At 57.4% G+C, this 16,167-nt stretch overlaps 2 protein-coding genes across 3 annotated transcripts; both read right to left on the bottom strand.

Annotated features, from left to right (window-relative positions):
- Window positions 1–140: 140 nt before the first annotated feature.
- Window positions 141–3,957, bottom strand: LPAR2 (lysophosphatidic acid receptor 2). Of its 2 annotated transcripts, none has more exons than XM_055566475.1 (5): window positions 3,909–3,957; window positions 3,222–3,382; window positions 2,840–2,903; window positions 1,841–2,582; window positions 141–1,049 (listed from the first exon to the last, which is right to left on the bottom strand). In XM_055566475.1, exons 4-5 carry the CDS (start codon window positions 2,580–2,582, stop codon window positions 736–738), a joined length of 1,056 nt encoding a protein of 351 aa, XP_055422450.1. In that variant the 5' UTR covers window positions 2,840–2,903; window positions 3,222–3,382; window positions 3,909–3,957; the 3' UTR covers window positions 141–735. The 2 variants fall into 2 exon arrangements, with proteins under 2 accessions (XP_055422450.1, XP_055422449.1); XM_055566474.1 differs by lacking the exon at window positions 3,909–3,957 and adding an exon at window positions 3,568–3,694.
- Window positions 3,958–4,530: 573 nt separating this feature from the next.
- GMIP (GEM interacting protein) lies at window positions 4,531–14,293 on the bottom strand. The gene is made up of 21 exons (XM_055566473.1): window positions 14,166–14,293; window positions 13,045–13,129; window positions 12,473–12,548; window positions 12,305–12,362; window positions 11,907–12,032; window positions 11,750–11,814; window positions 11,533–11,640; window positions 11,015–11,095; window positions 10,760–10,930; window positions 10,532–10,669; window positions 9,981–10,168; window positions 9,628–9,734; window positions 9,466–9,555; window positions 9,057–9,134; window positions 8,830–8,984; window positions 8,463–8,651; window positions 8,229–8,366; window positions 7,930–8,126; window positions 7,217–7,604; window positions 5,432–5,498; window positions 4,531–5,299 (listed from the first exon to the last, which is right to left on the bottom strand). Exons 1-21 carry the CDS (start codon window positions 14,182–14,184, stop codon window positions 4,926–4,928), a joined length of 2,898 nt encoding a protein of 965 aa, XP_055422448.1. The 5' UTR covers window positions 14,185–14,293; the 3' UTR covers window positions 4,531–4,925.
- Window positions 14,294–16,167: the final 1,874 nt, after the last annotated feature.

Genomic DNA, 16,167 nt, shown 5'->3' with positions numbered 1-16,167 from the left:
AGGACAAAAGGAAAGAGACCAAGGGGGAATGAGAACAGGGCCGAGGAGATGCCATGTTGAAGGATTCCAGCTCAGTCTTAGCCAAGGTGGACAATTCTGGGACACAGGGACAGACAGACCAAGCCAACAACAGAAGAGGCTTTGGAGATCTCAGAGTAGAAAAGTTTACTCCTTAAATCATGCCCTCCTTGTAGACTGCCTCAGTTCTCATGGGACAGGCAAGACCTCTGGAGGCTGCAAGGGGTCACAGACCTTTCCCAGCTCACACTTGGCACTCCTGTCTGTGCCCCTAAACAGTCAGCCTCAGGCAGACGGGGCTCCCATAGTCCGTCCTCGTTACCCTGCTTCCCCGGGCTGCATGGCCCGAGAGTCCTCGTCTCTTTCATATTTATCATCTACACCACCACAGACAAGAAAGCAGTCCACAGGGGTTACCAGGCATGTGCAGAAAAAAACAGAAAAGTGTCTGTTAAAAAGCCCCCAACCTGAGATGACTTCAGAGCCCGATTCTTGCACCCCATTCAACTCTCTCCCAGTTGCATAGATGACCCTAACCCACAGGCTCAGAGACAGGCACAGCTGTGTGCCTGGGTAGGGCTGGCAGTGGTTCATGCCATGTCAGACTCATGGTCTGCCTTTAAGTCTGGCCCGCAGACTGGGTAGAGCCAGGTGCATCCACAGTGGCCCAGGGCAGCGATGTGGCATTTGCTGTACCCTGCTTAAATCCAAGGTTAGCTAAAGGGTGGAGTCCATCAGGGAATGGCCATTCTCAGGAAGCATGATGCGAGTGCCAGTGCCTGTGGGAGTGGAGGCTGTGTAGCGAACAGACTTGTGGGTAGATGGGCGGAGGCACCGACAGCAGAGGAGACGACGAAAAGTGCGGCGCATCTCAGCATCACGGCAGGAGTACACCACGGCGTTGACCAGCGAGTTGGCCTCGGCTAAGAGTAGGAAATACTTCTCCACTGCCAGGACGTTGCAGGACTTGCAGCCCAGACCATCCAGGAGCAGCACCACCTGGCCCGGCGTCCAGCAGACCACAAATGCCCCTGTGGGATAGAGCCTGACGTGAGCAGGGCCAGCTGTTGCAACCGCTCAAAGCTGGGGGGAATCTCTAGATCTTGGGCGACAGCTGAGCGGTTTACAAGGAAATGCTTCCTGTCTTGCTGCCTTTGCAGCACGATGGGCAGAACGGCTAAGAAGGGGAACCTTTCTCTGATTTGTCTGCCTTTCCTAACTGGGACACGATGGACAGGTGGAGTAGGAAATGGCAACTCCAGTACTCTTGCCTGGAAACTCCCATGGACAGTGGAGCCTGTCGGGCTACAGTCCATGGGGTTGAAAAGAGTCAGACATGCCTGAGCACGCACGCACACGGTGGACAGGACCCTGGACACTGAAGATTCTTTAGTGGAAAGGAGGTCACCGTGGGACTGGCCAGTTAGTTGGTGGGGGAAAAGGAATGATTGGGAAGAGCTGCTCTGTTTCTTGGGGGTGGTATGTGTCTTCAACCCAGACCATTCATTCTACATTTAACAGCCGAACTGACCTCATTACTCCTGGCTAAGAACCCTTAAGTTCCCACGGAACTCAGAACAAGCTATGACTCCTGTCTGTACCCTTTAAGGCTGTGCTGACCTCTCCTCACAGAACAGCTACGTGGGCCTTCTTCTGTCTTTGGGCTGGTCCTGTTGCAGCGCTCACTTTCTGTTCCCTCTGCTTGGAACTCTTCCCTGGCCTCATCTCAGGTATCACTTCCTTGGAGAACATTCCCCACTCAAATCGTCCCCTCCCATCACGCTCGATCAGACTGGCAGTCGGGAAGCAGGGTACCACTCACCTAGGATGATGACAACAGTCTTGACCAGGTTCAGCGTCGTTTCACGGTAGCGGGGGTGGCAGCTGACATGCTCGGCCATGCGCTGCACTCGCCGCCTCACATAGAAGAAGATGCGGGTGTAGACAGCCACCATGAGCAGGAAGACGAGCAGACTGGACAGCGCCCAGACGGCGAGGTAGGAGCGGCTGAGCAGGGGGGCCATGCGAGAGCAGCGGTCCAGGGCACAGAGGCAGTGCCAGGAGTGGGCGGGCAGCAGCCCCAGCCCCAGCGCGGCCACCCACACGCCCACAATCAGCATGATGACCCGGCCTGGGGGCAGGCGGCTGTGCAGCTGCACGGCCATCACGCTGCGGTGCCGCTCCACGGCAATGGCCAGAAGTGTGGCCACGGAGGCCGTCAGGCTCGTGTCCAACAGGCCCTGCCGCACGAACCAGCCCTGGAGTGACAGCCGGGCTGTGCGCGGGCCTGTGTGGAACATGAGGAAGAGGTAGGCCACACCGGCAAAGAGGTCAGCTGCGGCCAGGTTGCCGAGCAGGTAGTAAATGGGTTGGTGGAAGCGGCGATTGGAGGCGATGGCTGCGATGACCAGCAGGTTGGTCAGAAGCACCAGCACGCTGACAGTCAGGCCCAGCGCCACGACGACCAGATCTTTGGGCCGCCAGTGGGAGCTGAGCTCCTTGCCACTGTTGTTGTAGAAGAAGCCGATGGTCTCATTGTAGTAACACTGGCCCATGGTGACCATCTGGGGGCAGAGAAGGGGAAGTCAGTACAGGCAGTCCTTGGTGGAAGGACACAGAGGGGAGCAGCAGCCAGAGGGAGGGTTAGGACAGGAAGGGCAAGCGTCTCAAACTCAGACGAAAGTGAAAGCGAAAGTCCACGTATAGTCCACGGAACTCTCCAGGCCAGAATACTGGAGTGGGTAGCCTTTCCCTTCTGCAGGGGATCTTCCCAACCCAGGGATGGAACCCAGGTCTCCCGCGTTGTAGGCGGATACTTTACCAGATGTCTGACCACCAGGGAAGATGTCTCATGGCAAAGTGGCGCTGGTGGGGACAGGGCTGACCTGGAAAAGAATGCTCCATGAGTTGGGGGGTGGGCAGCTGTTGCTTAATTACAAATAAGCTTCTTGTAACGATATCCCCTGAATCAAATGACTGGGCAGTTTTGTTTTTAACTGAAAAAAGCAAAACAAAATTCATTTGCCCACCCGGGGCCAATCTGTAACCAACTTGTGTTGGGTGGTGGCGGGGGGCATAGATTAGGGCAGGACAAAGGGGTGTGAGCCGTGAAAGCAGACAAGGGAGGGTCAGTTTGGTGTTGGGGTCAGTGCAGGGAGCAGAAACCAGCGGGCGTGTTCGCAGGGTGGGTCCACTGCTAGGACCTGGCAGGAGGTCGGTGCTGGGGTGTGGTGACCTCGGCGATCAGATTGGACAGTGAGGCAGCTCCATGAGTTGGGCGGCGGGCTTTGCTTTGCGCGCGAGTGCTCCTGAAGCAGGCGGTGCGTCGGGCCGCTCCGGGTGGGAGTGAAGACGCTGGCGGCCTCTGGGACAAAAGGGGTTGTCAGGAAGGCGGTGGCAGGCCTGGCCTAGGGGGGGTGGGGGTGGGACCCAGGCTGGGGGAGGAGAAGGAGGAAGGAGAAGAGGGTGAGGCGCCTGGGCCCCGCGGGCACGTGCCGCGCCCTCCCCGGAGCCCGCGCGCACCCAACCCCCCGTCGATGCCGGCCTCACCTGAGCCGCCCGTCACGCCGCAGACTGGGCGGCCCTGCGCCCAAGACCCATGGCCGGGCGACCAGGGCGGGAGCAGAAGAGCGTCTGGCAGCGCCGGGCCGGAGCGGCCGGGGAAGGGCGGGAGGCGGGCTCCCGCCGCCACGCCCCCGTCGCGGCGTCCCGCCGCCACCACCTGGGCGAGCCCCGCCCCGTCCCCGCCACCTGGAGGAGCCTTGCTTCCGCAGCCGCGGCGGGGACAGGGGCGTCCGGAACCGCAGCTCCCCGTTTCCTCTCCGTCTCGCAGCCCCTCGGCCGCCCCCTCCACTTCCGGCGCGGGACCCCCACCTCCTGTCCCCGCACACCTCTCGCGCCTACAATTGTGGGCCTTCGCGGGGCTGGCCGAGAGTTCCCGCCGTGACCTGGCGCCGCCCGGACCCGCGTCCGGGTGGTCGCTTGGTCCTCGCCCCCGCCCCGACCCTCCCCCGCCCGCTCCCTCGCGTCCAATCCGTCGCCGAGTTCCAAGCCACGCCCTGATCCGACCCCGCTCCCCTCGCTCGGACCCCAGCCCCTCCTTGGCTTCGCCGGCCCAGAGCTACCGCTCGCCTGGCCCCAGCTGACTGTCCTGTAGCACTCAGGTTTCTCGGAATGCCTCCCTCCTCAGCGCTGTTCCCTGCCCGGCCCACGCCCGTGGCAGCCCTGGACTCCCACGTCCCAGAGCACACAGCCCTATTGTCTCGGTTATCTGCACTTTGTTTGATTTCGCAGGACTGGATCGCACGCGGAGCTCTGGGAGGGCCGGCCCGTGTGACTCAGCCAGGTGTCCAGGCCCAGCCTCTACCGCCTGTACGTGCTCGGGGGTGTTCTGAGATGAAAATAAGAGGGCTTTGGCTTCTGTAGTCGGTGAAAATGAAGCGGAAGACTGCTGCCTCACCGACCTCTCCTGTGTCACCCTCCTCCAGCAAAGAAAGACACTCAAGGATATAAAAGACAGTTTATTCAGAGGCCACCAGACCCCAGGCACCACCAGGATGCTGAGTCTGGGTTGCCACACCCTCCAAGATCTGGTCACTTGGGATCAGCTAAGGAGGCAGACAGAGATGGGGGAGTGGCCACAACCAAATTAGCAAAAAGCACCCCTGTCTCAAGGATCCCATGACCTATATTGACCCTAAGTAACCTCTGAACCTGAGTGGCCCTGATACTTGACATTGACCTGTGTCTTGTAGAGGGTATCCTGGTACCACCCAAAGAGTTTTAGTTCTCCACTAGGCCATGTAGTCTTTCCTCAGAGGAATTCTCCAGACACCCCAACATTTAACTCCTGGGAAGTTGGGCCCATCTTCTCAGTCCTGGCCTTCTTGATCAGAGCGCTGGAATAGTCAGAAGCGATCCTCAGCCTCCTCAGTTTGGGGGTCTGGGCAGCAGGTGGCTGTGGGCACAGACTCGCTGTGCAGCTTGGAGAGTAGCCTGGCTGTCTCCTGGGTGATCTCAAAATGCTTGGGCAGAGGGGTGCGGCGCAGAGGGCTGTCCTCACGGATGGTAGCGGCAGGGCTGGGTCCTCGCCTCTGCAAGCTCCCTTGGGGCACTGATGTGACAGGGGTCTCCTCGGACAATTTGGAAGCCACCAGGGCCAAGCCAGACAGCTGGTGGGTGACAGGCCGCACACCTCCCCGGGGATACTTCACTGGCTGGCGGCTGAAGTGGCCACGGGGCTGTGTCCCCAGGGATGAGTCCTCAGGCCCTTGGCTGGACACTGTGGGATAGGGTGGTCAGTGCTAAGCGCCCCAAAGTCCTCTGGATACCACCCTCCATTGTCATCACAAAGTCCAGCAACCCCAGGGCAGGAGCAACCCCAGAACCCTGGGCTAACCTCCAACACACTCACCTTCCCCGCCCTCATTTTTGATATCTTCGGTTATTTCCTCTTCCTGCTCACTCTGCAGAGTTGAAATCTGTAAGAAGAAACCCAGGAATGAGACCTCCAGCAATAAAATCCCAGTTCTTGGAGACTCTGCTGCTGCTGCTAAGTCGCTTCAGTCGTGTCCGACTCTGTGCGGCCCCGTAGACGGCAGCCCACCAGGCCCCACCGTCCCTGGGATTCTCCAGGCAAGAACACTGGAGACTCTAGAACCAGCAATAAAATCCCAGTTCTTGGAGACTCTTGAACATGCCAAACCTCCTCGTTTCAGTTTTGTTATTTGGGGAGAGATGATGCCCTCAAGAATGTACTGCTTGCCCTCCTGAGAAGAGGTGTCATTAATCTCAACTGTGGGCTCTGTAAAGTGGGAATGCCTTTATTCAGCAGAGGTTGTTGGTTGTTAGTCACTCAGTCGTGTCTGACTCTTTGCGATCCCATGAACTATAGCCCACTGGGCTCCTCTGGCCACAGGATTCTCCAGGCAAGAATACCGGAGTGGGTTGCCATTCCCTTCTCCAGGGGATATTCCCAACCCAGGGACTGAACCCAGGTCTCCCGCATTACAGGCAGCAGAGGACCAGCCTGGAAAGTGACAGCCATCGCTCCGTTAGGAAGGGGTGAACTACTGACCTCCATCCTGCTATACTTTCTGCAATTTTAGGCCTGCTTTTTTAGCTTATCTGTGTGCCTTTTAGTTTATCCTTTCGCTAAATGCTAATAGCAGTTGGAATGCTCTCTCTGTGTCCTGAGCACTTTCTGAAGTTCTGAGTCCCACACCTCACTCACAGCCCCTTTTCCGGCTCTGGGGTGCTACAGGGGAGATCCAAGCTCTCAGGAATGGTGAGTATATCAGGACCTGAGGGACAGGAAGCCTCCCCTAAGAGTCCCATCTATATATGGTTTTCACTAACAGTAGGTACCTCTTAGGGCACTTACTATGCAAGCTCACCTGCACTGTAGGTATGCAGTCAATGGAGGCTTGCACACCCCTCTTTGGCCTCACTTCCAACCACCTTCCCCTCACTCATTCATTACAGCATAGGGCTGTGCCCTGAACACACCAGGCATGGTCCCACCTCAGGGCTGTTGTACTGGCTGTTCCCTTTGCCTGGAACACCCTTTCCCTGGTCTCCACCTGGCTTACTCCCCCCACACATCCTTCTAGTCTTTGAGCGAACTCATCTTCTTCATGGGACCCACCCACAGCCTCCTATTTACTGTTACAAACTGCCCACCACCTCTCACCTTGGTGCCCTTGACGTCTCTTACTTTACCCAACCCTTTGCCTCTTACTTTACCCAACCCTTTCTTTCCTTTATGGTACTCATCACCTTGTAACATCCTATATACCTTTGTATAACTTTGTATCATATATCTTGTTTATTGTTGGTTTTTTCCTCACTAGAAGGGAGGCAATCAAGAGGGTGGAGTCTGAATAGTTTGCTGATACATATGTAATGCCTAGAACAATGCTTGGCACACAGTAGGTGTTCAATAAATATTCTGTTGAAGGAATCAATAGTATTCATGTTAGGATCTCTGCAAGGCTGTACCCTGTTGTTATCCCATTATTTCCCACCACTCCATTCCTTACTTTTCCTTTCAGGATGAGCGCAGGGTCAATAATAAAGGAGGAAGGGAATGAAATAGACCATTTTAAAGGGGAAGGAAGGAAGGAAGACAGGAGAGAGAGTGGGAGGATTACATGGAGAGCAGGTTCTCCCCATGTCTGTGGGCCCAGCAGGTTCCTACCTCTGGGAGCATGGCCTCGGGATGCTTCTCCAGGGCACTAAGGAGCATGGCGTCTGGGTCCCGGTCTGAGGCTAGGGATAAGGGCAGGGGGTCCAGGACAAGTTGTAAGTGTGATGGCTGGAGGCTAGCTGGGAGGGTTGCAGGGGGTGGGCTGGGGTCTCGGGGCAGGGGCTCAGTGGCCAGGAGGAGCTCGTCAGGCCCGAAGATCTGCTCATAGTGCACAATGAGGAACTCGACGAGCTGAGCCTGGTGTGCGGAATCCAGCAGGCAGGTGACAGGTCCGGCACTGGCTGGCCCTGGACCGTCGGGCAGCCGCAACAGCGTCGGCCCAAATACAATGCCCAGGTTGTTGGCAGACATCTTGTTGTCCTCAAACTGTGCAGCCACCCTGGAGCAGAAGGAGAAGGATCAGGGCCCTGAGTGTCTGATTACTGGTCACTGGGTAGGACCTGCAAACCAGGCTAGTGGCGACTTGCTCAAGTCATGGGTAAGAGGTCCTGGTCATTGTTTGCGACCAGTAGCCACAAGCCTGGAGATGGGGGTCAAGGGTCAGTATCCAAAGTCAGGAGTCATGTATTAAGTTTCAGAGCTCAGAAAACACATACAAAGATCAGAAGTCAGTGTCAGGGGTCAGTGGTCCCATGTCTAAGGAGGGCACAACAGTCTGAGCCTCAGGTCAGAAGTCACGTGTCAAGATCAAGGACAGTGCACACCTGAACAGATGGGCCACCAGGTGCCGCAGGGTGCTGTAGTTAGAGTCGGGCAGCTGCACCAAGAGGGTCTTCAGCGAGCGGATAACCTCAGGGCTGGGGCTGGGGGTCCCAGGGTCGTGCACAGGGTCTGCATGCAGGGTCTTAGCCAGAGAGATGAAGGCATCGTAGAGGTGGAAGGGGACCACGGGGTCAGTGAGCTGGGGGTGGAATGGCAGGGGGGATATGGGTGTGGGTGGGCTGCAGAGGGTCCTCAGCCTGAGCCCATCTGGCCCATGAGTCCCAAGCCACTGAGCACCCACCTCCTGGAGGAATCTCTTGAGAACACTTGAGACATCATGAGGTGAGTTCCCTGACAGGTCAACCAATGCTCGGCCATTCTCAAAAGCCTGGCACAGCCGTTCCACGCGGACCCTGGACCCGCTGACCCGATAAATGCCCTGCAGGGCAGGGGTGGGAAGTGGACACCTGGCTTGCAGTCTGGCCATTGAGAGGGCTGGGTCACTACTGGGGGTGGTCAAAGGTCAAGGCAGCACCTGCACATGGAGCGCGCGCTGTTCTATCTCGGCCGTGCACCTGGTGATCACAAAAGGCACCTCCTCCGGGAAGTCCCTGGGCAGCTGCAGGAAGCTGACCCCAAACAGGGGAGTCCGGGCTGGTAGCCGCTTATGTCCACAGAGGATCAGTAGGGTCTCGAGGCAGCGCTTGTGGCAGGCCAGAAAGCACTGAGGGAAGGTCATGAGGGTCATTGGGGAGAGAAGGTCATAGAGATACTCAGGGGGTTCATAGGGGAGCTTCAGATCAGGGCAGGCCTCTTAGGAATCTCAGGTCAGGGAGATGCCTGTGGTCAGAGAGGTCACTGGGGGTCAGCAGAAGTCATTAAGTCGTCAGCCCAGGCCGTACCTCCTCGCACTCTGTCCCGCTGACCATGAAAGCCTCACACTCTCGGCACTTGGCTGGGCCCCGCAGCCGCCGCAACCGGTGGGTCTGGGCCGCGTTGGATAGTATCCACTTCTTGAAGGGGGTCCCTGGCCCATTCTCTAGCCCATCTCCCAGGTCTGCAGGGAGGGAGATAGGGTCAGAAGTGCCTAGTCCATCCCCAGCCCACCTCCACCTGCTTCCAGCCTCACCAGGGTCTCGCTCCTCAAAGTCATCTGAAGACTCGGTGCCTATGGATGACACTTTTACCAGCCGCCTTGTGCCAGAGCCTGGAATCAGAAGGTTACAGAGGGTGAGGGTCACAGAGGTCATGGGGGAAGCTCCAAGGCTAAGGAGACCTTCCTGGTCTTCAGCCTTCCCAAAGCACCCATGGATGCCCTTGGGGAAAGGGTCAGAGGTCAGGGGGGTCAGACAGGTCAGGGGTTAGGGGCTGAAGAATATAGGTCAGTAACCTGAGGGTAGCGGTGGTTCCAAGTTGAATCAAGAGAATGGGTCAGAGGTTGAGAAAATAGGTCAGGGATGTAGGGTAGGTCAGAGGTCAAAGAAAGAGGGTTTGAGATTGAGGGTCGGAGCCTGGCCAGGGGCCAAGGATGGTCCCACCTGGACTGGAAGTGGGAGAGTCCTGGGAGCGAGACTCGCTGCTGGTGCCCACACTGTCCACATCGATACCCACAGTGGGGCCCGGAGCTCCTAGGGAGGGGCAGGTCGGTCAGGTGTGGCCTTCTCCCCACACCACTCCTGCCTGCCTTTCACGGTACTCACCCTGGCAGCCTGTGCCTGTGTCCTCCCAAGGGCCTGGCTCAGCTGCACTCTCATCCAGCTGTGGAGGGGGTGCTCCAGAGAGCTTCTTTCTTGTGTCCAGAGGGGAACTGAGAGGAGAGGTTTGAGAGCTCTGATAATCAGGAAGCTGGCCTGGGACTGACATCACCCCTGGCATCCCTTTTAGGACCCAGCTTCAAGGACTTGGGTCTGCAAGCCCTTATGGCCATGGGCATCATCGCCCCCAGTGCAGTAACCCCAAATTCCCAACCCTCCCACGACTAGGACAACCCCACCCAAATGCCTGGCGCCGTGTCTCCCTGGCTTTCTATCTGACCCTGCTCCTGGGGACCCACCTGTGCGTGAACTCCTGGAAAGAATAGGCGGGTGGCGGGGGCGGTGGGGAGTGGGGCCCTATGGCCCTCACGAACTCTTGGTATCGCTGGCCGGGCTCGAAGGGAGCGCAGCACTCAGCCAGGGCGGCGAAGGCGCGGGGGCCACGCTCTGCCTGAGCCCCTCGAAGCCCGAACAATCCCAGGGTCACCTGTGGGGCGGAGCCCGCGTGTGAGAGGGGCGGAGCCTGGGAGCCTGGGGCGTGGCCTGACCCTGAACGACCCCAGCTCCGTCCAGGCTGGTCCAGGCTTGGGGGCCGGGCAGGGCAGTGGAAAGTGGCTGAGGGTTTGAGCCTGCTGCTGGCATAGGGGTGTAATCAGAACCCGGGTGGGTCAACCTCGGGGGAGGACCCCTTGAGTAGGGACGAGAAAGGAAGTGCTGTCAGGGTCTGGGGGCGGGAACTGGCTGTCTCAGGAGAGGGAGCGAGTCCTGGTGCACCAGAGGCGGTCTAGGGGCAGGTGAGGCCCAGTGGTGCTAATGAGCGTGGCGGGCAGCTGTCGGGTTAGGGTCTCACCCGCCTCAGCACTTCGTCCCCCTGCAGCACCAGTTTGCGCACGTGTGACACGATCCGCTGCTTGGCGGCCTCTAGTTCCTGTTGCCGAGCGTTGGCCTCTCTGACGCAGGCGTGGTACAGCACTTCGGCCTCCTGCGCCTGGAGAAACCGAGGCAGGGAGCGTGTATGGGAGAGATCCATGGGGCTGGGGGCGCCGAAGTGCAGCGGGGCACGGGGCGGAGTCCCCACCTTGGCCTGGGCCTCTTCTCGAGAGCGCCGCCGCCGCTCCTGCTGTTTGTTGGGGCCTGGTGAGGCCTGGAGAGCCAGGTCTTCAGGCGACACCTGGGAGCGCACCCGCAGCTCCTCGCTGCGCTGCAAGTACTGGAGCTGGGCCCGCCGCAGCGCCTGCACCGCCTCGTTCTAGGGGCGGAAGAGGGACGGGTCTTCCGGCTTCTTCATCTCCTCCCGCAACCCGCTTTCCCAGCCCGCAACCCTAGGCCTCACCATCCGCTTCTGCTCTTTCATCCACTGCTCCTTGAACCCCTTCCGCCACTTCTCAATCTCAGTCCGTTTGGCAGCCAAGGGCTGGGAAGGATGGGGAATGAGGAATGCTGCCTGGGTTGCTTGGTCATCCCATTCACCGGGGCCACATGTCTTTCACCCTCTGGACCCTTTTCTGGGTCTACACTCTCTTCTGGGTCTTCTCCCCCAGATCTGCCCTCCCCTACCCCCGTGGCCTCTCTGCAAAGAATCTCGGTGGTCACCTCCATCCTTTGGGTCTGGAGCTGGGGATGCCAAGGCTCTCTTCCTGAGTACACTCAGCATCTTGTCCCATGGCCCGCAGACAAACAAAAGCACAGTTTTGCAATCACACAGGAAGCCTGGTTTGAATCTCTGCTGGGTAACCTTGGGCAAGTTCCGCAGCATCCCTGGTCTCTGCTTCCTCATCAGCAAATGGTGCTGATGGTAGTGATGCCTCCCCAGATGCTTGTAGAGAAATGATGCATGAGGGGCCCCCTCACCTGGTAGTAGTCTCTTTTCTGCTGGGCCAGTGTCTCCATGGCCAGGCTTCCTAGGCTGAGGTCGTGCTCCAGAAACAGGAGGTAGATATATTGCAATGACATGTGGCTCTGGGGAGGGGAGAGGCAGCTGGTGTTAGAGGATGCTGAGGCTCTAGGAGGGCCCAGCTGGGATTCTGAAGAGGCTGGGCTCTGGGGGCCAGTGTCTGCTCAGGGCTACCTGCTGCTGGATTGACACCTTGCCAGCCTCAGCAATCTTGATGATGTTTTTGGCAAACTCCAGTTCTGGGGGTAGACAGCAGGGGTCTGAGTTAGGTGGGGTGCGAGTACTGCAGGGTCGAGTGCAGGGCCTGGGACGGGGCCCAAGGAGCCCTCACCATAACTGGCTCTCTTCTCAGTCCAGGCCAGCAAATCCTTGACGTAGCGGCTCCAGGTCTTGGCGTACTCCAGGGCTGCATCCACGCCCCCCTTGGTTCGGATGAGCAGCAAGTCCAGTTCCTCCCCTGGGGCAGATGGGTGGACCTCTGAAACTTCCCTGAGCCCTCAGATCAGACCAGTGAACCCTGTTCTACATCCTATGGCTTCTCCAAACACTGCCTTGCTTTTACTTATCCAGGTTGCTATCTTACACTAATTCTCTGCTGAGACTGGGGCTCCCTGAGGACAGGGGTTCACGTCTGCTGTGTGCACTGCCATGTCCCTGGTGCATGGAACAGGCAGTTGGTGATGAAGGACTCCTTTCTGCCCCCATGCTTCCGGGCCCAGAGCCCCCTACCTGTAAGGGGTGCAGGATCCTCTGGGGAGGGGCCACTCCAACGGCTGGTTTCACTGGTCTGAGGGGTGGGAGGAGACAGCATTCAGGAACACGCAGGGCAAGTGCCCCACTTTCCTCGGTCTGTCCTCTGAGGCCCCTTCTCCCTGTCCCCTGGGTTCCCTCTCTCACCAAAGCGGCTGTGGGGTTCTTGTCAGGTTCTGGGTCTCCTGAAATCACAGGGTCTCCAGCCAGCATCTCAAGAGTCCTGGGAAGTCAGGGAATCAGGATGCCACCCTCCACCGAGTCTGTCCCACCTAGGGTGCTGGGGACCCCAGGGCAGTTTGGGGATGGTCCTAGATATCACCTCTGTGACATCTGTCATATCTGGGGGTCCTGAGGGATGGGACTTTAGGGAGGGAAGTAAGTGAGCTTTTTTTTTTTAATGAAATTTGAGATAGAATTTGAAGGATCCTGGGTAACTTTGGGGTTTAGAGTAGGATTATAAAGCTCTCCAATGTTTTAAGGGATCACAAGCATCACAAGGATACGTGGGAGCCCTAGGATCACTCTGAGGGTTGCTGGTGGGTTTAGGGGGTTGAATTTGGGGATATTCAGATGTGTTGAGGGCCCTCTCTTAGGCTTCTTGGGTTATTAGGTAAGTGCATCCAGAAGCTGCAGGTTCCTAAAGGGGCTTTGGGCATTAAATGGTTAGAGATTTAGGGATCCTGGCAGAATTTGGGGTGACTCAGGCTCAGACTCACACATTCCCCAGTGAGATCTCGAGGTTGTCCAGGCTTCGGAAGATGTCACTGTACCTCTTCCTGCTCTCAGGAGCTGGGGGTAACCCTTGGAGAGGGGAGTATCACACATGGGGCAACAGAAGCCTCTCTCCACCCACTGCACCTTGGCAGGTCGTTTGGAGGGTGAGGATGGAGGGTGAGGATGGCGAGCAGGGGTGGGGGTGGGGTGGGGGGTGGGGGGATGGGGGTGGGGAGGTGGGGGTGAGGAGGTGGGGTGGGAGGGTGGAGGGAAAGAGAAACGAAAGAAAGAGAGAGAGAGTTCTGGTCCCATGTGAAGTGCAGGATGGTGTGGGTGTTTGAGCTGGGATGGCGGGAGTGTGGGCTTGGGTGGGGCCTGACTCAGGACAGGCAGATGGACTCAGGCACAACCCAACACAGAGACTGCTGCTTGGAGAAGCAGAGACACCCACACATGCATGGGCCTAGAAGCAAAGTGACAAAACAGATGTCCTAGATACAGCCACACTATCTCCAGGGACAGAGACAGCTTGACAATGGAGCCACATGGACCTCAGGCCAGACAGATGGAAATACACGTGGGACAGACCAGCACAGGGCCCGCGGCAGAAACACACGGGCAGATTGAAACCCGGAGAGGCATAAAGACCAAATGACACTCAATATGCAAATCAGAGACACAAAGACTGGTGGAAACAAAGTCGGACCTCGCCACGTTTCTGCTGCAGGCACCCCTTCTAGGGGGCGCAGACCAGCATGTTCCCCTCCCTGGGCAATGGAGTAGCTGGGTGGGGATCCTGCCGCGTTGCCCTCTCCATCAGCAGTCGTGACACCCTGCCCCCATCACAAATATCAGAAGCAGAAGCGGCCACTTCCCCTTCCTGGGCCCCCTCCCCCAGACATCCGGGGTGAACTCCTACGGGGGAGGGGGTCAGGGGCTGGTGTCCCGGTCCCCCTCTCAGCTTGGGAGTCCCCACAGTGGAGAATTCCCGCGTCCTCCCCATTCAGGAACTCCTCTCCCAGCTCTCCGGACAGAGAGGGACCGGAGGGGACTCTCACTGATTTAGGAAGTAGGATACGGTCGGGAGAGGCCCCTCGAGGATCACGAGTCCCGGACCGCCTACCCGGCTCTGTTGAGTCCATGCTCCGGCCCTAGGGTCGCTCGGCTAGGACGGGGACTGGGATGGAATCGCGCGCCGGCGCCGCCGGGGCCAAGCCCCGGTTTCCTGCCTCGGCCGCCGCTGCCGGGGTTCCGCGCGGCCCCGCCTCGCGAAGGCCCCGCCCCCCAACCACGCCTCTGCTGCTAGGCCACACCCTCCAGGCAAAGACGCGCGGACCACGGCCCCTGCCGGAGCGGCCGGGGGTGCACTCAGGACCTCCTGAGTGACCGGCCGAAACAACTCCATCCTGGCCAGGGTTTCCTCTTCCCAGATCTTTATGGGGCCCCCTAACCCCAGCATACTCCCTTTACAGTGAGCCCACACAGTCTGCCTGGCCAGAGGAGCCTGTCCCAAACTTTTCCCGTTCTACGACCCAGTGACACCCCTGCCCAGGTCTCTTGGAACTCAGTGGGAGCCCCCTGGTGGTGGTCTGATGTTCTGCCCCATTCCGGTTGAATCTGAAGTCTCCGAAAGCTGAACGCTGAAGAACTGATGCTTTTAAACTGTGGTGTTGAAGACTCTTGAGAGTCCCTTGGACTGCGAGGAGATCAAACCAGTCCATCCTAAAGGAAATCAGTCTTGAATATTCACTGGAAGGACTGATGCTGAAGCTGAAACCCCAATACTTTGGCCACCTGATGCGAAGAACTGATTCATTGGAATAGACCCTGTTGCTGGGAAAGATTGAAGGCGGGAGGTGAAGGGGACGCCAGAAGATGAGACAGTTGGATGGCATCACCAACTCGATGGACATGAGTTTGACCAAGCTTCCGGAGTTGGTGATGGACAGGGAAGCCTGGCATGCTGCAGTCCATGGGGTCACAAAGAGTTGGACACAACTTGAGCGACTGAACTGACTGAACACAGCAGTCCTCAATCTTTTTGTCACCAGGGACTGGTTTTCTGGAAGACAATTTTCCCATGAATAGAGGGGGTCGGAGCACCGGTATGGTTTCAGGATGATTGGAGAGCATTACATTTATTGTGCACTTTATTTCATTATTACATTGTGATACATAATGAAATAATTACACAACTCATCATAATGCAAATTAGTGAGAGCTCCGAGCTTGTTTTCCTGCAACTGGATGGTCCCATCTGGGGGTGATGGGAGACAATGACATCTGAATTGTGTTGCTTATGTCCAGTCTACTCTGGAATCTCATTCTGGTTGCTGTCACTGCAGAAAACCCTGCTTCACAAAGATGAGATGGAATGGAAGTGGACACGGAAGCAGGTTTTTCAGTGCTTCTGTGGCAACTGCAGGATATCCTCTTTGACTTTAATCCAGAACATGTGTGCGTGCTAAGTTGTTTCAGTTGTATCGGATCTTATGGACTATGGACCATATTGTCCATGGGATCCTCCAGGCAAGAAGACTGGAGTGGGTTGCCAAGCCCTCCTCCAGAGGATCTTCCTGACCCAGGGATCGAACTGGTACCTCTTACGTCTCCTGCACTGGAGGCAGGTTCTTTACCACTCACGCTACCAAGCCTACAAGTGTTAGTTGCTCAGTCATGTCTGACTCTTTGCGACCTCATGGACTGGAGCACCAGGCTCCTCAGCCCATGGGAATTTCCAGACAAGAATACTGGAGTGGGTTGCCATTCCTTTCTCCAGGGGATCTTCCTGACCCAGGGATCAGATTCTTTACCATCTGAGCCACCAGGAAAGTCCATCCAGAACATACAGAAATTTGAAATGACCTCAAACATACTTTTAAGGCCACCGTCATTTTTGATCTCAGGCAGTTGATCCTTTTCTAGCATGGACAAAGTCAGTTCACCTGGCTTTTTCACAAATGGGTTGAGGATCCATTCCTTCCCAACTGGGGGGTCTTCTGGGGTTGGGAAGTAGTGCTCAAACTCTTCAAAGCTGTGGTAGGTGATCATTCATCAGCTGGGAGAAAGTAGGCCCTGGCTCAGTCCCTTTCAAAATCTCTGCTAATGTTTGAAACACGTCAAAA

Source organism: Bubalus kerabau, chromosome 1, assembly GCF_029407905.1.
Source record: "Bubalus kerabau isolate K-KA32 ecotype Philippines breed swamp buffalo chromosome 1, PCC_UOA_SB_1v2, whole genome shotgun sequence".
In the NCBI taxonomy this organism is placed as follows: domain Eukaryota; kingdom Metazoa; phylum Chordata; class Mammalia; order Artiodactyla; family Bovidae; genus Bubalus; species Bubalus kerabau.
This window is presented reverse-complemented; position numbering and strand designations above follow the sequence as displayed.

What these genes read in the sequence shown, in the direction of transcription:
- LPAR2 (XM_055566475.1), bottom strand. Translation starts at nt 2,582, where the DNA reads ATGGTCACCATGGGCCAGTGTTACTACAATGAGACCATCGGCTTCTTC. An exon ending in GACTGTTGTCATCATCCTAG is followed by an intron (nt 1,050 to 1,840) that starts GTGAGTGGTACC and finishes TCTATCCCACAG; the next exon opens with GGGCATTTGTGGTCTGCTGG.
- GMIP (XM_055566473.1), bottom strand. An exon ending in GGATCCTGCACCCCTTACAG is followed by an intron (nt 12,033 to 12,304) that starts GTAGGGGGCTCT and finishes CATCTGCCCCAG; the next exon opens with GGGAGGAACTGGACTTGCTG. An exon ending in AGCGCGCGCTCCATGTGCAG is followed by an intron (nt 8,367 to 8,462) that starts GTGCTGCCTTGA and finishes CCTGCCCTGCAG; the next exon opens with GGCATTTATCGGGTCAGCGG.